At 39.1% G+C, this 20,092-nt stretch overlaps 7 protein-coding genes across 7 annotated transcripts; 4 read left to right on the top strand and 3 right to left on the bottom strand.

Annotated features, from left to right (window-relative positions):
- Nucleotides 1-213: 213 nt before the first annotated feature.
- CBG24043 lies at nt 214-1,273 on the top strand (the record flags this gene model as incomplete). Its single annotated transcript, XM_002646974.1, has 5 exons — nt 214-330; nt 377-461; nt 508-665; nt 714-943; nt 988-1,273. 5 exons carry the CDS (start codon nt 214-216, stop codon nt 1,271-1,273), a joined length of 876 nt encoding a protein of 291 aa, XP_002647020.1.
- A 2,210-nt stretch (nt 1,274-3,483) lies between these two features.
- Nucleotides 3,484-3,805, top strand: CBG24042 (the record flags this gene model as incomplete). Its single annotated transcript, XM_002646973.1, has 2 exons — nt 3,484-3,636; nt 3,695-3,805. 2 exons carry the CDS (start codon nt 3,484-3,486, stop codon nt 3,803-3,805), a joined length of 264 nt encoding a protein of 87 aa, XP_002647019.1.
- Nucleotides 3,806-4,014: 209 nt separating this feature from the next.
- CBG24041 lies at nt 4,015-7,959 on the bottom strand (the record flags this gene model as incomplete). The annotated part of the gene is made up of 7 exons (XM_045241029.1): nt 4,015-4,119; nt 4,960-5,073; nt 5,535-6,561; nt 6,614-6,780; nt 7,633-7,690; nt 7,744-7,830; nt 7,874-7,959. The coding sequence occupies 7 exons, from the start codon at nt 7,957-7,959 to the stop codon at nt 4,015-4,017; spliced, it is 1,644 nt and encodes a 547-aa protein (XP_045091239.1).
- Nucleotides 7,960-9,450: 1,491 nt separating this feature from the next.
- Nucleotides 9,451-11,470, bottom strand: CBG24040 (the record flags this gene model as incomplete). Its single annotated transcript, XM_002646971.1, has 7 exons — nt 9,451-9,712; nt 9,757-9,869; nt 9,916-10,110; nt 10,155-10,442; nt 10,765-10,848; nt 10,895-11,017; nt 11,396-11,470. 7 exons carry the CDS (start codon nt 11,468-11,470, stop codon nt 9,451-9,453), a joined length of 1,140 nt encoding a protein of 379 aa, XP_002647017.1.
- A 1,394-nt stretch (nt 11,471-12,864) lies between these two features.
- Nucleotides 12,865-16,587, top strand: CBG24039 (the record flags this gene model as incomplete). The annotated part of the gene is made up of 9 exons (XM_045241028.1): nt 12,865-12,882; nt 12,959-13,062; nt 13,311-13,564; nt 13,613-13,721; nt 13,766-14,617; nt 14,852-14,928; nt 14,974-15,309; nt 15,360-16,156; nt 16,201-16,587. 9 exons carry the CDS (start codon nt 12,865-12,867, stop codon nt 16,585-16,587), a joined length of 2,934 nt encoding a protein of 977 aa, XP_045091238.1.
- A 463-nt stretch (nt 16,588-17,050) lies between these two features.
- On the top strand, nt 17,051-17,092 carry CBG26116 (the record flags this gene model as incomplete). The annotated part of the gene is made up of 1 exon (XM_045241027.1): nt 17,051-17,092. The coding sequence occupies one exon, from the start codon at nt 17,051-17,053 to the stop codon at nt 17,090-17,092; it is 42 nt and encodes a 13-aa protein (XP_045100672.1).
- Nucleotides 17,093-17,441: 349 nt separating this feature from the next.
- Nucleotides 17,442-19,887, bottom strand: CBG24038 (the record flags this gene model as incomplete). Its single annotated transcript, XM_045241026.1, has 7 exons — nt 17,442-17,468; nt 17,530-17,658; nt 17,743-17,999; nt 18,048-18,411; nt 18,455-18,625; nt 18,678-19,409; nt 19,459-19,887. The coding sequence occupies 7 exons, from the start codon at nt 19,885-19,887 to the stop codon at nt 17,442-17,444; spliced, it is 2,109 nt and encodes a 702-aa protein (XP_045100942.1).
- Between the last annotated feature and the right edge of the window lie 205 nt (nt 19,888-20,092).

The raw sequence follows: 20,092 nt of genomic DNA, 5'->3' as shown, positions 1-20,092 counted from the left end.
AACAGAAAGTGGGCGTGGCTATAAAATGCAACCTGCGGCAAGCCTTTTCGCAATAGCGCCGCATGCCTCTGCGAAAAAGTTTTTTTAATTTCCTTTCCATTGAAAGTGCTGAAATTTTGCGCAATCTACTTTTTTCCGTTTTTTTTTTGATTCCCCAATTTCAAAGTTTGTCCAGTCGACTGCAACGTCAATTTTCAGATATCTCCGCTCAAAATGGGTTCATCCGCACAAGAATGTGGCTGCAAGGGAGCTCGCTTCTGTGCATTGTGTGAAACAACAGAAAGAGTCAAAAAGTTACGAGTGGAAGAAGATAAGCACACCAATTATAAGGTATTTTTTGAAAATATGTTCGAAAGAAATGAATCAGTGAATTTAGGTTTTCGTGTACGATCGCGCTCGTCAGCTCGCCATCCCTACTGATAACCTGAATTCGAAATCATCACTTCAAGAAATCATTGATGGTATTAGCTTCTGGAAAAGTTATTTTGTAATGTTTTTTTATTTCAGAAACCGATGCATGTCACTCAACATCTGCTGAAAATGCAATCCAAATCGACGGGCTAACTCTGATCCACGATTTCTTAACAGAGGCTGAGGAATCCGACGTTCTAGAAATGATAGACACAGTTGAATGGGTTCAATCACAAAGTGGCAGAAGAAAGCAAGTAAGAAAAAATTTTGAAACATCCAATATCGTTTTTCTGAAAGTTCAGGACTACGGACCAAAAGTGAACTTCAAGCACAAAAAGGTGAAAACGGATTCGTTCATCGGAATGCCAGAATACGCTGATATGTTGCTAAATAAGATGAGCGAATATGATGTGACGAAGTTGGGCAACTATCAGCCATTCGAAATGTGCAATTTGGAATACGAGGAAGTGAAGAAAAGTGCGATTGAAATGCATCAGGATGATATGTGGATTTGGGGTAACCGACTGATAAGGTACGTTGAATCCCCTGTGTTTCCAAAAATTCTTGTTTTTCCAGTATAAATCTGATCAACGGATCGGTTATGACACTATCCAACGACTCAAAGGAATCCCTTTGTTACGTTTACATGCCGCATCGTTCGTTAATCTGTATGGCTGACGAATGCAGATACGAATGGAAGCATGGTGTACTGGCTCATCACATCAGAGGTCGAAGAATAGCGTTAACGATGCGTGAAGCGGGCAAAGACTTCCAAAAAGGCGGAGAGCTATACGAGAAGTACGGTGCTGAACTCATTCGTCTGGGAAACATTCGAGTACCACTCAACAAAACTTCCGCGTGATATAATTGAATAATTCCGTTGTTATTCCTTGTTACCTACATCGTTTGTTTAAAATTGAAGTCATTTTTGTGTGTCTGGTTCCCGTTCAGGTGCAAAGTAATTATGATGAAAACACAAAACATTGGTCGAAAATCGTTCCTGTCTGAATAATTGGGGTGACGTTGTGGGAAGGGAGCCAAACGAACATAGATTATAGGACAAAACATGAGAACCATGTGATTACCGGGAAAGATAAGAGAGGAACAGGAGCAACCGTAGTTTGATGATCGACCGATTGTCAGCTACAATCTGGAATCAAACGCAACGTGCAGAAAGTCACACAACAACAATTTGAATTCTATTCTCAAACAAAGAATAGAGTCTGTAGTTTAATTTTACTCCTAGATTACCATCTTTCTTTTAACTGTTTACCTATAGTTTGGTTTACCACGAGGCCATTCTAAAAATGGACCTTTTTCTATGAAAATAGTTAAAGGAAAGTGATCGATGATCTCGATTTGAAATTGTTTACAGAATGAAAACGAGATCAGGGTGTGTAAAACTGGTTTCGAATACAGTAGGATGGTGTGAAAGTGATTTGTTGCCTTCTGAGAACTTTTAGCGTGAATATCAGTCGGTGATTACCGTAAAACCTGTATTAGAAGTGCCCTTTTCATATTTTTTGTTTTAAATTGAAAATTCCCGTATGTTTTCGGTGAAAAACATTCTGGAAAATCCGAAGTTTCACAGAAATGTGTTGCAACATAATTAATTTGCTCAAACACTTTTTAAACTTTTTCAAACTTATGCATTTTGAATGAAAATTCGCCTAATTTTTGAATAAAAATTTTCGGAAAAATGGCCTGTAAGGACCCTCCGGAGGTACCCTGGAACAATAGAAGGGCCGGCCGTTCTAATACAGGTTTTACGGTAAATTCAAAGCGGTCGTGTCTTGTAAATGCGATCTAACGCGAATAACCGTAATACTACGCTCATCGAAAAAAGCGCGGTAAAAATTATTTCAAAAAATCTTTCGGTTAAGACACCGTGCGAAAAATCTTTCGGTTAAGACACATGGTCCCACAACTATGAATACAGTAACCTAGAAATAGATTTTCGTGCGTTTTCAGTCATTTTTCACTATCGAAAATTTTCATTTTTGGTTTTTGGGATTATAACTAAGTCAATTTATTTTGCGAAAATATTTATTGTTGGGTTACGGTAGCACTCGTTTGCCGGCTGTGTTTTCGAAAATTCTCCTTGAAATACGGTGGCCTAACTTGTGTGAAAATTCGGCCACAACTCCAATTTTTTTGCACAAGAATAATACCAGAACAATAAGCCCCCCCCCCCCCACGTTTCGCTCCAGACGATCGATCAGATGTGTCCCCCTACAGACACAGTGTGCACACTCCATGCATTCGCAGTGTTGCTGAACGTCGTCTGGGTAATCTGTCTCCTCGAGAGTGTAGAAGGTCTCTTTGATTTTTTCTTCATTCTGTTTCGGTACCTAGATAAGATATTGTTTCACAAGGAATTGGTCTTAAACAACTGAGAAATCCACTACAGTACTCCTATTGTTGAAATTTCTGACAAACGATAAGATAGCACTATAATAGTTCTTTGATCACGATACAGATCGATGTCTGATCGTTCCTTGATGTTTCCTTTTTCCCATATATATTCAATGTGATTTCTTCTTTTAACCAACCACCCCAAAATCAAAAAGCACACAAAGTACTTTTTCCCCCATCAACTACTCTTTCCCATCTGTCTGTTTCTCTCTGTGAATCTCATCTCTCCCCTTCAATCCTTTCCATCTGTCTTATCTCTGTCACCTCGTGGTTCTCTGCGTCTCTTCCTCTCCCACACTGTTTCCCCGGGTTGTTGTTCTACAGTTTGTGTCGTCTAAACTCCGCCCCTGTCCCCTCCTACCTTCTCACGTATTTTTTTTCTCGATCACCCACTGTTCATTGTCCACCATCCATTCGTTTCAGTCAACGAAGACAACAATGTTATGCTTCTTCTGCCATCCTTCTTCCCTTTTTCCTCTAATTCTTCTTCTTTTTTCTTCTCCGGACAGGTCCATCCGTACGTATGGAAGATGTTATCTTCTCCGAGAGATCTTCTTCAGTCCGGGTCACTCTATTTCCTTTTTCTTTTCGTTTTGTTCGAATTCGAATACAGTTTCATTTTTTACAGAACCCTTTCTCCCTACCTCATCTGAAAATATGTGCGACGAAGCCACCCGTCTTGCCAAGATTGGTCGCCAGGAGTACGATCTGATTCGTCTCCACGACGCGCCAAACTGTGACGACCAAACGAAATTCGAATGTGATCTCGAATTGGCTCGATTCCAAGTCATCCGCAGTCAACTTGCCTTGGTAAGAGAATCCAGAAAGTGTTCTTCTAACTTTTTGAATTGCTTCTTTTTTCTTTCAGAAAAACGTCTACAACGAGGAGTTCGTGACTCCAGCCAAGCTCCGATACCTTCGCGATGATCTCGAAGCTGCCGAGGAGCATCTTAAGAAGCTTCTCGAACTTTCGCATTGACACCCGATCGGAATATGATCGAATGAATCCCCCCTGTACATACAATTTTAACATGTTTTTGTGCAAATGATAAAACATTTTTATTTCATTTGACTTCACTGTAAATAACAAAATGGAATGATTAAGAAATGGGGGAATGTGGGAATGGCACTGGAATGTACATTTTTGACTAGAATATAATAAAGGAAAGCATTTTCTGGAATTAAAAATTAGAATCTTGTCACAATTAGGTCCTCATTGATATCCGAATCTGTGTCAGAATCGAAATAGGTCTTCGGAGGTGGTGGAAGAATCACAATAGGCTCTTTTTGCATCTGAAAGTATATAGATTACCAAATGTTTGTTCCCATTTTTATTTTCTCTCTAAATCTCTCATCTGATCAGCTGCTACGAGTTGTTTGTCCTAGATCTCGTGATATATCAATCCAAGCACCAAACAAAAGGTTTTTTTTGAAAGAACAACACAAATTATTATTAGCAATTTTCCTGGGATCCTACTTTTACCAAAGTTATCTCAGTTCCGGTAAAAAATAACAAAAAGTTATCAACTAATAAAATGTTGCTCATTTTATCACCAACATTTTATTAGTGGAAAACTGTTTTTTATCTCTTACAGGAACCGAGATAAATTGGCTCAAAAGTGGCAAGTCAGTGCTTGCCTGCTGAGCTTCGCGGTCGGCTGCCGACATCCTAACTTTGAGCCCATATATCTCGGTCCCTTTGAAAGATATCAAAATTATGTAAACTAATAAAATATTGCTAATTGTATCACTAATATTTTGTCAGATCACATAGTTTTGATATTTTTCACAGGAACCGAGATATATGTGCTCAAAGTTGGGAGGTTGCCGCCGACCGCGTAGCTCAGCAGGCAAGCGCTGACATCTCAACTTTGACTCGATTTATCTCAGTTCCTGTAAAAGATACAGAAAAATTGGCAACTGATAAATTGCTAATCATAATATCACGAACATTTTACGCGTTGACAAAATTTCTATATCTTGCATATAGGAGCCAAGAAAAATCAGCTCAAACATGACGAGGCCCTTTAATTACAGATTGAATCAAAAACTAAACTAAAGCGTTACCTCTTCTTCTTTTTGCACTTTGTCCTTCTCCTTCTCTTCTTTTTCTATTTCTGAATCCACCAACACCGTTTTCGTCGCCTCTGTCATCTCGATCACTTCAAACTCCTCCCCAATCACGTTTTCTCTTTTTTTCTCTTCTGCAACAATACTTTCGTCGCCGAGTGTCGGTTCCGTTGAGACCTGCAAAAAAGAACAACTGATTGTTGACTTTTTAGTGTCTGGTGGTTTCCTTGTGATTTCTATAAAGTAAAACCTGTAATAGAACACCGTCACGTTTGAGCTCAATTATCTAAATTCCTGTGGATGATATCCAAATTTTGTCAACTGCCAAAATGTTCTTCATAATATTAAAAACATTTTGTCTGTTGGACACTTTTTGATATCTTTCACAGGAACCGAAATAAATCGCCTCAAAGTTGAAAGTTAGTGGGGTCATCATCACATCAATGGAATACTCTCCAACCGTCAACTTTGAGCCCATATATGTCATTTCCTGTCGAAGATACAAAAAAATTGCCTAATGATAAATTGTTCACCAAATTATCAGTAATGTTTTGTCAGCTGACCACTTCTTGATATCTTGCATAGGAATTGAGATGATTGAGCTCAAACTTGACAGTGTGAGGGACATTTCTGCTCACCGTCTTCCTCGTTCTTGGTTTTGGAACTGGCACAAACTGCTCATCTACTTCCTTATCCTTCTTCAATACTTCAATCGGATCCTCCTCGACAGCAGATAGAACACTCGACACAGCATCAGATCTAGAAGACGTGGTGGAGACATCAGTGAATTCAGAGGACACTGTCATCCTTTCAATTGATCCAGGCATGGTTGCAGATTTGATTTTCTTATCAAACAAGAATCTTTGCATCACTGGTGACTCCTCACTCAAACGAAGATCCATTGCGTTCTGTTTGGACAACTTCCCGAGTCCTTTTGGTTCAAAAACTGGAGCATCGAAACTTGGAGCATCGTAAGAAGGAGGTGGACGATTTGGAGGCATACTAACCGGACGAGATGCATTGAAAGTCGGAATAGAAGGAGCCTGGATTGTTGGAGAAGATAGAGCTTCAGGGGGAAGACGTGGGGCTGGACCCTTCTTTTTTCTCAATCTTACAGTTTCTGGTTCCACTCCCAACTCGTATTTTTCCACTAAATGTTTCATAAACGCCCGATCCTTTTCATGTGCAAGAGTTGGATATCCAGATTCATCGGTACTGATTGTTGATAATTGTTCTCTATCATCATCATCCAAATCATCCAACCAATCATCCAATTCATCTAGAATCTTCTTTCCTTGAGCAGAAGTACTTCTTACAGTTGACATATAATTTCCATCGGGACTTCCTGGTGAAAGAATCGGAGTCTCCACTTTAGCTCTTGGAATCGCCAATGGTCGGTGCAACGGGGACAATGTTTTGAGGGGTGATGGGTTTTGCATGACCGGAATACAATCATCCAATCCGAAACTAAATCCACCCAAGTCACCGGGTCTTTCGATCACCATGGAGTACGGTTTTGGAGGCTCGATTCTGTCAGGTGTGTGGATTTTTGGTGATGGAAGGGGCTCTGAGACTTGTGAGCTCTTGGAGATAGATCTGAAAACCACTGGTGGGTCTGGACTGGCTTCGAATCCATCTTCGAAGAACAGATTAGGCTTGCTTGCTCTGAAAAATATAAAAATAAAAATTTTAAACTTACAAATCGGTTAAAACTCACTGTGACGGAGGCGTTGGTGGTGGCGGAGCTTTATAAGTTTTCTTGCTCAGTTTTGGTGGGGCGATATTCATGTATCGATGGGATGTCGGTTGATTCTCGTATCCTCTCACCACTTCATGATCTTCAGAATTCGGAGATGTTGGGAAGGCGTCATCTAGACCGACTCTCTGGAATTGTGCCATATTCAAGAGTAGATGGTGACCCTTACTAAACTCACAAGTGAAGAGAGAAACTGATAACAATTTTTTTATGAATCATTGCAATTTTATGAGGATTACTAAATTTCGACATTTACGATACACTAACTTGAATGTTGCCAGTATTTAGAAAGCTGGACAGATGTAAAAAAGTACCAACTTTTTGAAAATTGATTTGAGTTTTCATAAAATTTGAATAAAAACGATATACAGGTCGGCGCACATTTATCCGGACTGATAAAAAAGGTTATATATAAATATATATATAAATATATATAAAGAAACAAGTATCTTGGAAGCACAAAAATTGGAAGAAATATTTACGTTTGATTCAAAGCTTCTGAAATTTTTAAAACGATTCCTCCGATTTCTCAATTCTACGGATCGTTATGATTTTCCAAAGATGGACGGCGTATGTTTCTTGACTTTCATGAGATGGAGCAACTTTGACAAGCGATAACTCAGCTCAAAGTTGATCAATTATTTGAAACTTGGCCAATTTACAGATGCCCTATTCGATTTTGCGCCTTTCAAATTTGAGCCCACTGCAACGCCTTAATCAAGTTTTGTGCTAGTACAAACTTTAGTCCGCGTAATTATGCGCCACCCTGTAGATCATTCGTTGGATAAAGCCGTGCGGATTCAGAATTGAATTTTTTCAAATTTTTTTCAATTTTCTTATAATTAAAACTACAAACTACATTTTTGTAGTTAAAAGTTGTTTCCTAACATTGCCAGGAAAAAATTTATGACTCTCCGAAACATTTCAAGATTTTGGTATTGAATTTTTCAACAAAACAACATAGATTTGTAGATTTTTACCTCTTTTTTTTGCGACCGCAGTGTACTATTGGAGGAAGATGGTTTCATGTAGTAACTTCTGGAAATGATATCATTTTGGCTTCCTATTCTTCTTCTTTTGGTTCCACCTACCCTTCATTAACCGTTTCGAGTATATTGTCACTTCTCCGAAGATTTTCAATTTCTGATGCTCCCATTGGGCTAACATGTGCCAAATGCCTAAATTGGTTTTCAAAACAAACAACTTTTTTTGAACACAAACCTAAAGTCCGAAGGTAATGAGATCATAGATTTATCCAAGTGCTTTTGCTGATTCTTCGGTGGCAAAAGTGGCAAGTCGTTGGGCATTTTTGCCTCAGCTTCTGAAAAAAGATGATAATTCAAAAAAGGGGTGAAAAAGAAAAATCAATGTGGTCATACCGAAAAAACGTTGTTGCAAAAACTGTCGAAAACAGGGAGAGAGAGAAAGAGAGAGAGAGAGAGAGGGACAGATAGTGGCCAACCCGATAACAACGTGTAAGCAGTGTAGGTGATAAGGGAAGGAGAAGAATATATTATTAGATTGACTCATACGGACTTCCGACAAAAAACATTGAAAAAAAAGTACCTGAATGAGATAGAGATAGAAAGAGGTTTAGAAAGAAAAAGAAGAGAAAACATGTGTCGTTTTGATGAGTAATCTTCTTGCTTGGAGGGCAAACTGGGTCGGGTTTTATATATGAATGTTTGGGTGTTAGCATTAACAAAAAGAGAAAACTTCTGAACTGATTTCGTAATATAGGAAGGATTATTTTACCAGGATTACTTGTTCTCTGTGTTCTTGGAATTTTCGATGATACTTACTTCCTGATAGTAAATGATTGAACTTTTCACATTTTTAAGCATACATATTGATGAGAAGAATGCGGAAACTAGAAAAAAAAAACTAATCTGATTTTAAAAGTCTCTCAAATTTTCAACACCATGAAATCAATAATTTTTTTTCCGATTCCAGAATTATTTATCTTTAAGAGGGGCTATAAAAAAAATCGAAATTTTCTTAAAAACCTTTAAAGTGCTGACATTTCAGTACTAGAAAAAATCACTTTTCGAGTGTAAAATCGGCAATTTTCAAATTTGATTTTCATTCTCAGGAGGTTTCAGGAGAACTTTTTGTATTATACTTAAAATTATGTTGAATTTCATGTTTTTATATTTTTCTCAAAAATTTTTTTTTGGGAAAGGTTTGGAGAATTTAAAAATTTGCCTACACTATGGATGGGCCCAAGTTCCCATGCTTGGAATATTTTTTGAGAAAAATGTGAAAATATGAAATTCAAAATTTAAGTATAATACAAAAAGTTTCAAGTCGTAAAACCTCATAGGAGTGAAAATCAAATTTGAAATTTCGGACTTTACACTGGAAAAGTGATTTTTCGGTACTGAAACTGAAATTGCAGCGCTTTAGATACTTTTTAAGCAAATTTTTTAACGGGTGCATAAGTTTTAAAAGACGTTTTTTTACCCTGTATGCTTGGTTTAGGCCAGAAATTTTTCACTGATCCTAAACGAACGATTGGCGGCTGAACGGCGGCTGAGTAGAAACAGTTGTGCTACGTAGAAAAAAAACTCCGAAAAATTATCTGTCCTCCCTTTCAGATTGCTTGAATTTTTATCAAATAAAACTCTTCTTGATTCTGGACCACCTAAACAGTGTTTTATACGTACTTAGATTCTGAACTAGCATTCAACTCTCTTTTATTATTCTGAAGTCAAACATTTGTAGAAAAATACAAAAATTAATTTATAAATCTGCTAAAGTTGTTTTTAATATAGAGCAAATTGAACTAAAACTAGCGACTAAATTGATTGAATATCATCCAAAATTCCAATGGCTCTTCTCAGAATCTCCTCTGCCTTCTCCTCCTTCTCTTTTGGATCATCTTTTGGATCCAATGTGGTGTCCTTGTACATTTTGTAATAATAAGACAAACTGAAGAGTGACGTGGCATTCACAAAGTTAAAATGATCGGAGTAGGATTGGAGAAGTTGTTCAAAGGTGAAAGGAATCGAGTCAGAAGAGAACTGGTTTTGGAAGACGTCGTAGTATTTGTGGAGGTATCTGAAAATTGGAAAAAGGAGTTTTGAAAGTTGTTTTCATGATACCTCTCCGTATTTTCTTTTCTATCTTTCACTGACAATCCGAGACAGAAAATTCTGATGATGTCAAAAGTTACAGCGCCTTTTGAGATGTGTTGGAAGTCGATGAATGCTTGAATCTAAAAGTTTCGAGTTGAGGAAATAGCAGGAATACGAAAAAATTACATTTCCAGTTGTTTTGTTCCACAAAACATTAGAGGTGTTCAGATCATTATGGCAAATTACAAATGGCATATTTCTTTTCAACTTCAAGTTATCCGAGTTTTGAACAGAGTCATCATCGAATGCGTGCTTGACAGCTTGGATTCTCCCTGACAACTTTTCAGGACACAGAGTTTCGAAATCCAGAGTGTCGTTGTACTGAAAAACTGAAACTCCTAGAGCTCATAAATTTTGAAACTCACCAACATTCGCATCCAAGCCGCATCATACAAGTCATTGTTATATTTTTCCAATGGAATCCCATCTTTGATGGTTTTTGCATGAAATTGAGCAAGAGCACTCATCAATTGAAGAGTTTGGCTATCGTTGAATCCGGGAACAAAATCAATAGAAGCACCAATTCCAGAGAAATCTTCACACACTAATCCAGCCATTTCTTCGTTTTCTAGAGATTCTCCGTAATAGAATCTGGGAATTGGGAAACCGGGAAACTCAACGTTGTTGAAATCCTTGTAGAATTTCACTTCTCGCTGAAAATAAATTTAGGAATAGGTTTTTAGAATACTTGTAAAATTCCGGGCCGGCCCGGTGTCGAAAATTCTGTATTTTTGAGCCAAATTTTGAGCTCTCAATATAATTTTTTCCATTTTTTTTTTCGTTTTTTGGATTGTTTGTCTGTCTAATCAACAAAGATAGAAAAAACTCGAAAAAAAATCACATAAGTGTCCCCCCTTATGTGTTTTTTGAAAATTTCAAAACTAGTGAAATGACGGGCCCGCCGGACCGGGCCTCCGAAATGCCGGAAAAAGCCCGGCCCGGCCCGTTACAAGTATGGTTTTTAGTTTTATTTACCTCTGTGAGAGCTATCAGAATCTTGGTATTCTCTTCAGCATTATCTGGGTCACAAGCTAGATTGACGGCAGAAATACGTGGAATCTGGATTGGAATCAAAGATTTTGTAGCAGCAGAATTTTTCACAAACCTTCACAAAAAGCGGTGAAATAACCTTGTCTGAATAGTTTTTAGATTTCGGTGTAACCAGAATTTGATAACATTCGGACCAGAAACTTCTCGAGTTTTCAAGAGGCTTTATGACAATGTTTAACTGAAAACAGTGGACTACAGTAATACCCGAAAAGGTGAAAGGCAAACTAATATTCAGCCGTGGAAGAGAAATGCCGGTGGCCGTGGACGAAGGTTCCACAACGAGAACTACAGTATCCTAACGATATTTTTTGCAGAATTTATTTTCTCGTTGTTTACTGCTTTTCGCCGATTGTTCTGTTATTTTTCCCCTGACAAGCAGGAAAATTGAAAATTTTGACAGTAAGAAGTTGGCTGAAAACGAAGGGAAATCGAAAAAAGAACTGAAAAAAAACAATTTTAGGTTACAGAGTTGTCGTTGTGGGACCTTCGATCGCGGCCACCAGATTTTATTTTCCACAGCTTCAATCTTTTGCACCAAAATAATAACGATACTTACATTTTCGAATGGCTCCGGAACATCTTTAAAAATAACCGTCACAATCCTCGGAACGACTTCTGCAACCTCTGACATTTTCTGAAAATTTTTGGTTTCAGAAGTGACAGATCTAAACGATTTCCTGTGTAGAATTAGCATAAAACCACGGTCAGAGAGATTATGTGTCTGTTCACTTTCTAGTTTCTGTGATGTATGAGAAAGAGAAACTATTGAATAAATCGACCAGGAAGAAAAAGTTGTGTTGGTTGAAAGGAAATGTATACTCTTGGACAGACTAAACCCCATCATTTTTTCTTATCACATTCAGACCAGAAAGGGAAAGTTTAGACAACGATCGGGAAAAAAAAAATATTTATGGGATGGAATTTTATGAGATTTCGAATCAATGTGTTCTTGTAGGGTTTACAATCCAGGATTCCCAACCATGATTATGGCACTTCGTCCATCAAGCAAACTATTAAAGCAGATTATCTTTGCGATTAATCTCTAATTATCGAATAAAAAAAACAAAAAATCTGTTCACAGGTGTTTGAAGTATTAGTTGCTAAACCCCTCTGCTAAATCCTTTGTTTATGTAACATTATGTTCGATTCATTATTTTGGAATATATTCTCCCTTTTCCTTATTTCTGTTCTTTGTAAAATAAAAAATACTTTTTCAAAAAATACATTCCGTGTCGATGCAATTTAAAATTAGAAGCTATGCGCCTTTAAGTACGGTAGTGAAGAAAAAAATTGGTTGCAAAAAATTCGCTGTTTCTCTCGAATCGAATTTATATTTTGCACCAAGGACGAAACAAAATTTTGCGACAAAAACCATCAAAATATCGACCAAGTTATGGTGAATCAAGGCGTAAGTTATACATAGGCAAAACGGCGAGAACAAAGGCATACAAACGTTGGGGCCCCAATGGGGCGTTGTTCTCGGCGCGAAAGTTGCAAAATTTGAAATATCGGGAGATTCAAGTATGGCTCTTTTTCTCGCCAGAACTAAGTTGTTTTTATCGTATTGTTCTATCGTGATACTTATCGCAGGACCATAAACAGCAATTGATAACGCTACGATGTGATTATTGTTTCAGGAGATATGATAAAAAATGAAACCAATGAGTAGACTGTAAAGCTTTTATGTTTAATTTTATGAATTTCTCTATTATTTCGGCACTTTTTGAATAATCTGAAAAGTATCTTTCCTCTTTTTTCTCCTCTGCTGCCAAGAGTAGACAGTTGTTTTTTTTCCTTCAGGTGCTGCGTCTCTTCCATTGGTATACTCTTTCACCTCGCTCCCTCTTTTTACAAAAGTAAACATTTGACCCAAAGTGCACCGTAAAGTGTCCTCAAAACTTCTGATGGTCACTTTTCTTTCTGTTCTGAAGAGCTTGGATACCTCTCTTCCATTGGCTTCCATTGGCTCCAGTTTTGTTCGAAATTTCAAATATTATAGATACTATGACCCATGCCAATTGAACAATGACGAAAACTAAAAAGGTATCGTCGTATTTATGATATAATCATATGAGCTCCCACTTTCTTTAATACTATCGAATGATGGATTTCCTTTCAGGCACGCCAACGAGAGCTCATTGAAGACTCGCTGGATGACCTCTTCAACGATTCCGAGACCATTTCTCTTTCGCCGATCCAATGTAAAATTCCTATTCTGAATAAGTTAAGACCATCTTATTCCAGCTCTCCCACTAGAGAAACCTACATCATCACGACAAGAAAGACACCGAATTCAGGAAATAACACATCTGGATGAGGATGTACCTGTTGTTTCGAGTTTGCCAACCGGCACCTTCATGTGCAGAGATGATGCTCGCTTCGGAGACTATGAAAGTGACAAAGAGGAAAAGGATCGCATTTTCAAGCATATTCGTAGCTAATCTCTTCATTTAATAAGTGTATAATTGCAGAGAAGACTTGGATTCGTATACTAGCTTCGATTCCAGCAGAAGTTTCGAACCAGCAGACATTCCACTTACTCCTTTTGAACGTCTGTATGAGCCTCGAGAAGCTTGTTACTGGGATGCTCAAGTTTTTGCCGACTTTGAAAGTGAGAGTCGTGAACTAGAAAGATTCATGGACCAGCACGATCTAGCCAGAGCTTCAAATGCGTCGAGGAGAATCACAAAAGCAGAAAATGTGAAAGCAGTGCTCCCAAGATTCAGTGGGTTTTCAAGTAACAACAAAAACAACATTTAACCATTTATTCCAGGCGCTGCTGAGATCAAGAATCGTATGGAGAATAGAGACATCAAAGATTTATTTGGATACTTTGCTATGCTTCCTCATCCATTTTCAAAGTCAATTAAAAGCCGGGACGAGTGAGTTATTTTAGCTTATCATCCACGCAATATGGTTCTTCCAGAAGGAAAATTGATCTCATGGGCAAGTATAGCGAATATTTCAATTATTTCAATTATGCCAACCGTCCCGGAAGCCACGCAATGGCTAAGCATATGGCAATTCAGAATAAACTTGTTGAACTTCAAGCTTTCTTGGACGATCCGGAAGGGCGTCCGCCACCGGCTCCTGAAATAAATGTGCCTGTTAGAAGGATTGGGCCAAGCAAAAGACCAAAACCAGTCATCCTAATAGACGAGTCATCGCAGCGAAGACGGGTTGTGATTCCTGATGACGATCTAGTTATTTCTGTTAATATCCAAGAACAACAGCCTTGTACGAGCGAAGCGATTTTTGAGAAGAGGGTAGTGGCTGATGAAGGAGATGTTCGGATTCCGAAGAAAGTTCGGAAAGAACAGCGTTCCAGTGATGATCAACCTCCAGGGGTAACTCGAAAAGTTGTTCGTAACATTGATCCAAGCTGTGAGAGGGAGATTCTGCTTCGCCAGCAACGGAAAGAAGCAGCGATGAAGCGTGAAGCTGAGCATTTTGAGAATCAAAAAAGGGTGAACGAAGAACACGAAAGACAAGCTGCTGCTGAACGCGCTGAGTATCAACGTCGAAGAGAAGAAAAGGATAGAATGCGAGCTGAACGGATCAGGGAACAAGAACAGCATGAAGAGGAACTCCGGCAAGAACGAATTAAAAAGGCTGAAGCGCACAAAAAAGCAACGGAGGCTGCAGAAGCGATGAGAAAGAAACGAGAAGAAGAAAAGAAGCAACGGGAAGTAGCCGAAGAATTCGAAAAGCTAAAACAACGACTCGATATTGAAGCTAGAGAGCAAGAGGAGAGAATGGCTGCAGAGAAGAAATTACCGTAAGTGTATCGTGGTGAAATATTGGTTTCCCCCATAATTTCTACAAGAACCTAACTATTTACGTGGGTATCTCAAGTTCCCATAATGCAACGAAATACAGTAATCGTTCCGAGACTCATTTTAAGTTTAATGCATAGTTCCCTTTAAAGATACTGTAGCGGACTTATAATTTATTGCTAACCTTCATTTTTTTCTATTCCATTTCTCTTTTCTTGACACACACTTCTTTTCAGAGTTCCTGAGCCTATCGATACCACCAGTTTTCAATGCTTGCGAGTCAAAATGCCGAATGATTGGTCGAAGCGCAAAGGTACGCCCGACTGTATCATTGTTACCCAACCATATTGATTTCCAGATGCGTACTATAATCGTTATGAGTGGCCATCCGACGCAGCGCAACGAGAGATTGAAAGAATGAGCATTCCGAGAGGAACTGATCAGGGATTCATCGACATTCCATGGCAAGACTACCCCGGCACCAGACTGATTCCTCTGTTCATACCACCTTCGTATGCTCGAAGATCCGCTTCGTCTTCCGCTTCGTCTAATTTGTCGTCTGCGCGGAGCCCGGCTTTACCGGTCACTCCGGTTTACATTCCAGGAGACACCCAACTTCTTGATAAATTAGTTTCTGAAATCAAAGAATTGATGGGACCTGCTCGAAAAAATATCGCGAATCATATCTCCTTGAGTAAGTTTAGTTTGCGTTTTGTTTTTGAAAAAATCGGCCATTATTTTCAGCCGGGGAAGAAGTAGACTATCAGAAAATTCCTCTTCACAAGCTTAGAAGTTGTTTCGTGTACCCGTTTTTCCTTTCCGAAGGTCTCTATTGGCCTCTTTTCTTCATGCTAGATGACACTTCAACTGCAACCCATGTCGAAGCTCTCACCGTATGCAACACGTTCTCTGGGAGACATGCATCGAAATATCTCCTGACTACCACAGCTCAGGAAGACAGTGCTGCGAAAAAATTCGATTCGACTTATCACGATTGCGCCGGACCCTGGCACGAGTATTCTCAAAAACCAGGACGATTCAGCCAACGAATCGGCTACAAAGCACATTTAAGAAGTTCGACGTTGAGTTTCGAAGAGGAGAGAGATCGGGCTAGAAAGAAATTGAAAAATGATTTTGCCAACGAAAGGAGAGAAGAGGATGAACTTGAGCATATGATGGACGACTTTAGACGTCGAAAGGATGACAATAGAAACGAATTGAGAAAACACTTCACTTTGCATTTGCGTCAGCTCGTTAAAGACGCTCGTCTTGATGTGTTCTCCTTAAAAGAAACGTTTAGTGATTACGATAGAAACGTTGTGAATCATCCAGGAACTCGTACGACACCAATCGAATACTGGTGGCACATTCATGGCTACCGACTCTTCCTGAAAACAAGAGATGAAGAGTATGGGACGTTCATGCATCGTGCATGTGCTGACTATGAGAAATTGTTAGAACGAAAAGGATCGACTGGTGCAACGGCGTATAAATTCAGCGAATGGGCATTCACACCCATGCTTGCTTCTCTTCATTATCAGGTGAAGAAGTTTTAAGGTACTGATTTCAATTTTGATTATTTCAGAGCAAATACGCCCCGTATGATGTGTTCTCTTCCAAAGATATGAAAGTTTTGGCTGATAGGTACAAACAGTACAATGGGATGCTCAAGGAGAAGAAGTTTCATTTCGACAAATTGTTTGAGATCTGCAAACTGACGGATCTCGACAAAAAGCAATGGACGATTCTCAACGATCAACTAGTGTCCCATTTCCGGCAGTTCCGTAAGTTGTCGATTTTTAATCCTGACAAGTTTATGTTGTATTTTTCAGCCGCCATTTTCACTTTGATCTTCAATACAAATGGGGCCCTTATTCATCGCGTTGACTATGTCGTCGACAATATTATGAATACTGATTTTAAAGATAGAAATAACATGTGGAACGTCGCCAGGAATGCCAGACATGAATAGAAACATCTTCAAACTTTTCAATCACTTCTTACAGTTTTTTAATTTATTTGCCTGCCATCCCTTTTATTACGGGTCATCTCTTTTGCGGTGTTTTGTAACCTCTCCTCACATCCCTTCTGAATCAAACTGACATATTCTTGCTCGCCCAAATTCCCTGTTTTCACCAAGTAAAAGATTACGGTTTTATTATGTTTTTAAAAAGGCAGGAAACAATGATAGGGGGGAAAAAGTTGTTCGGTGGTGTTCGTATTTATGTCCCGTCAGTAAGCGAACGCTAGAAATTTAAATACAGAAAAAATGAAGTAAATGGTGAGGTGGTGGGGGTTCAAAGAAAGATGTGAAATAAGGAAAGGCAATTTCTAGGCGAAACAAATGAAAAGACATTAAAAAAGAAAGAGAGAATTGCAGAGAATTATTAATGGAATGGCTCATAATCTGACACATTCGATCAGAGTAGATTCCGATGAAGATTTCTGAAAACGCTTTCGATCAGAGTAGATCCTGACGCAGATTTATGAGACGAGGTTTTAGGGAGGAGAAAAAAGAAAAAGATGAGAGAACACGCATTTGAAAGAAAACGGTGAAAATGAGCAGATGTGAATGTCACAACATGATGAAAATTGAGGTTTTACACGACGTTTTCTTCCGGAACGTTTTTAAAATGCGCGCAAACGCCAAAAACCGTAAACTATAGTAACTAGCGTTAGTCTCGACGCGAAAGCAAAAAAAGAGCGGGAAAAATATTTTGAAAACGTTCCGGAAAAAAACACAGCGAGAATTATTAGTTAAATGGATCGAGAAAAGAAACACACAAGTACAACAACAACACGCCTTGTTTTGTGATGGTAGTCCGATTAATAGTGCCCTGCATATGCGTACCGCTGAAAAGAGAGAAGAAGCCAGTTGCAGATGTATTTTAGAAGATTATTCATTAAAACACACCGTCTGATTAGTATACCCGTTGTTAATAAAACTCGGCGGAGACTGTCGTTCTTGTGTTGAAAGACGAGCTGGTGAATGATTGGAGAGTGGAATGTTCCAGTAACTTCCGTACTGCGACACCTTTCCTGCCTTAAATGGATTAGATCTTATTAGAAGAAGAGCACACGACACACTTTGTTAAGCAGGGAATACACCTCAAAAAATAAACGAAAAACCAACCTGTTGACCGGAAAGAGTAGCCGGTTGGCCGCCGAGTCGTGCCGCCCTTTCTAAATGATCCTCATACGTGGATTCCTTTCGCTTTGACTCGTATGCCGTCGGACGGATACCATAGGAGACGCCGTACATGGCACGGAGTTGAGACGATTCTCGAGAGCTATTCCGTCGCCTATAACAAACGTAGGCACCAATACAAACTAGGATTACCATCCAGGCAAGGATTATGCTCACTGGTAGAAGGATGGCCATTCCTGGAAATTAAGCTGTTGTATCTAAGGATCCTTTAAAAAACAACTCACTTGACGACTGCTCATCTGCGTGACCCACATTCACTGTTGGCTCATTCCGCTGCTTCGGAAGTTGTGAGTTCACAACCACTGATGGTTGTTGCACGATCCTCCGTTGTGTGATCTCCATCTGTGAAGGTCGTGGCTTCTGAGTCGTCGTGAACACAAATATCGATGGAGGCACTTCTGTGCTTCTCGCTTCTGTAGTTGCCATTGTTGTCGTGGTTGTCGTTGGAGCCATTGTTGTAGACGTTGTTGTAGTACTAGTTGTTGTAGTTGTAGTCTCTTCATCTTCAGAAGTTTCCACCACATGAGCATCTCCGACAAGGTCTTTTGGTGGTGGCGTCAGATCTGGTCGTTTCTTCGTTGTTCGGAACTAAAAAAGTTATGAATAGAAAAGTTATTTAAATAGAAAAAAATCTAACCGCATTATCCAAAGATTCCAAGTCATCAGTAAAGTTGACAGCTTCAAATGGTGACTCTTCATTTTCTGACATATCCTCATCGATTGGAGAATGAGCTGGAGCAAGAGTAGTTGGTCGAGAAGAAGTCGTGGATTCTGTAGATGTGGACACTTCTTCTTTTAGTGGCTGAAAAATTCAAAAGTAACGGTATACTGTAATTCTTAAATCAATAACTTACTGTTTTGATAGAAAAGTCTGGAAGGGGTCTTTGTGTAGACTTTGGAGAAGAACCGACTCGTTTATTTGGACGGAAGAGTTCTGGTTGAACAGTGACAAATGGTGGGAATGTGACTTCGAAAGCATCTGGTCCAACTTCAAAGTCTTCATCCGAAAGGGATACAATCGGACGATGTGGAGTACTGGAGAAGTTTGGACGAGGTCTAGTCGTAGCCTTTGTAGTTGGTCGTTTCGGTTGATTAGCAATCGGGGCACTTGTTACAGTAAGAACATTGTTCGAATTTCTTCCTCTCGTTACAGTACCACCCCCTCGAACCAGAGTTGGCACGATGGTCTCTGATGGCTGATCAATTAAGAATGCTCCTGGAGATGGAAGTGTCAAGTCTTCCTTCTTCTCTTCTAGAAGTTTTGAAGGGAGTCTTGGTGCAGTACTCAAAAGATGGTCACAATAGGGAGGAACTTGAATTGGTTGAGCACATGGCATGAGTTGGGGTTTATCGATACGGTAAAGCCAGGTTCCTGGTTGTTTGATGTTACTATTCTTAGCTAATTGTGCGATAGCCTCAGTTCCGGATGCTGGTAGAAGGATGGAGGAAGAAGCATCGGAGGAAAGGATTCCAGCTTCTGCTCCACTTGCCCATGGGAGATCTCGATACATTAATTCGACGAATGTCATTTTTTCGTTTCTAGCACCAGATCCGTCTATTAAAAGAGCTTGGAATGTGTTGCCTTTCTGAAAAAAAACTAGATCTTCCAAAAAATAATATTTACCTTTAACTCACCGACTGTCTTCCATCAGTCACATTTGAAAAAGTAACTACTAGGGCACTCTTTGCTTCGAAACTTGGATCATTATAGTTCTCAGCAATCGTCCTTGTCACCCTTCTCAAAACTTCCACATCATCCACCTCTTCTACACTAACAGCTCCATTTCTCGATAAATCAATTGGTCCAAAGAATGGAGCAATTCCAACCAATTGCATATCTTCTAATCTACCTCCATATCTGTTAACCTCATTGACAGCAATCAATCCTGTTGATGTCACTGTTAATTTTTCTGTATTCTCTCCGAAGATTTTCATTGGTTTCTTCAAATTCCATTCCATTTTTGAGTTCTTCTTTCGTGGAAGTTGATGGTGTGTATCGTATTGGAAGAGGAATGACTGGGAACAATCATTCTGTCCATCTCCACTGAATCCCTCTTTACACATGCAGAAATATCTTCCAGGAGTATTAGTACACACTGCATTTTTATGACATATCGTTGAGTTGGCTCTGCATTCATCGACGTCTTCACAATTGTTATAACCATCTCCTTTGTATCCATTCAAACACTGGCAACGTTGAATCGGCTCACCACAACGATCATAATCATTGAAGGATAGAGCATTGGATGCGCATTGAGTCTTTGTTGCA

The sequence above is a fragment of the Caenorhabditis briggsae genome (genome assembly GCF_000004555.2).
Source record: "Caenorhabditis briggsae AF16 supercontig from assembly CB4, cb25.NA_084, whole genome shotgun sequence".
NCBI lineage: Eukaryota > Metazoa > Nematoda > Chromadorea > Rhabditida > Rhabditidae > Caenorhabditis > Caenorhabditis briggsae.
Note: the sequence above shows the minus strand (reverse complement) of the source record. Positions and strands in the feature narration are given on the sequence as shown.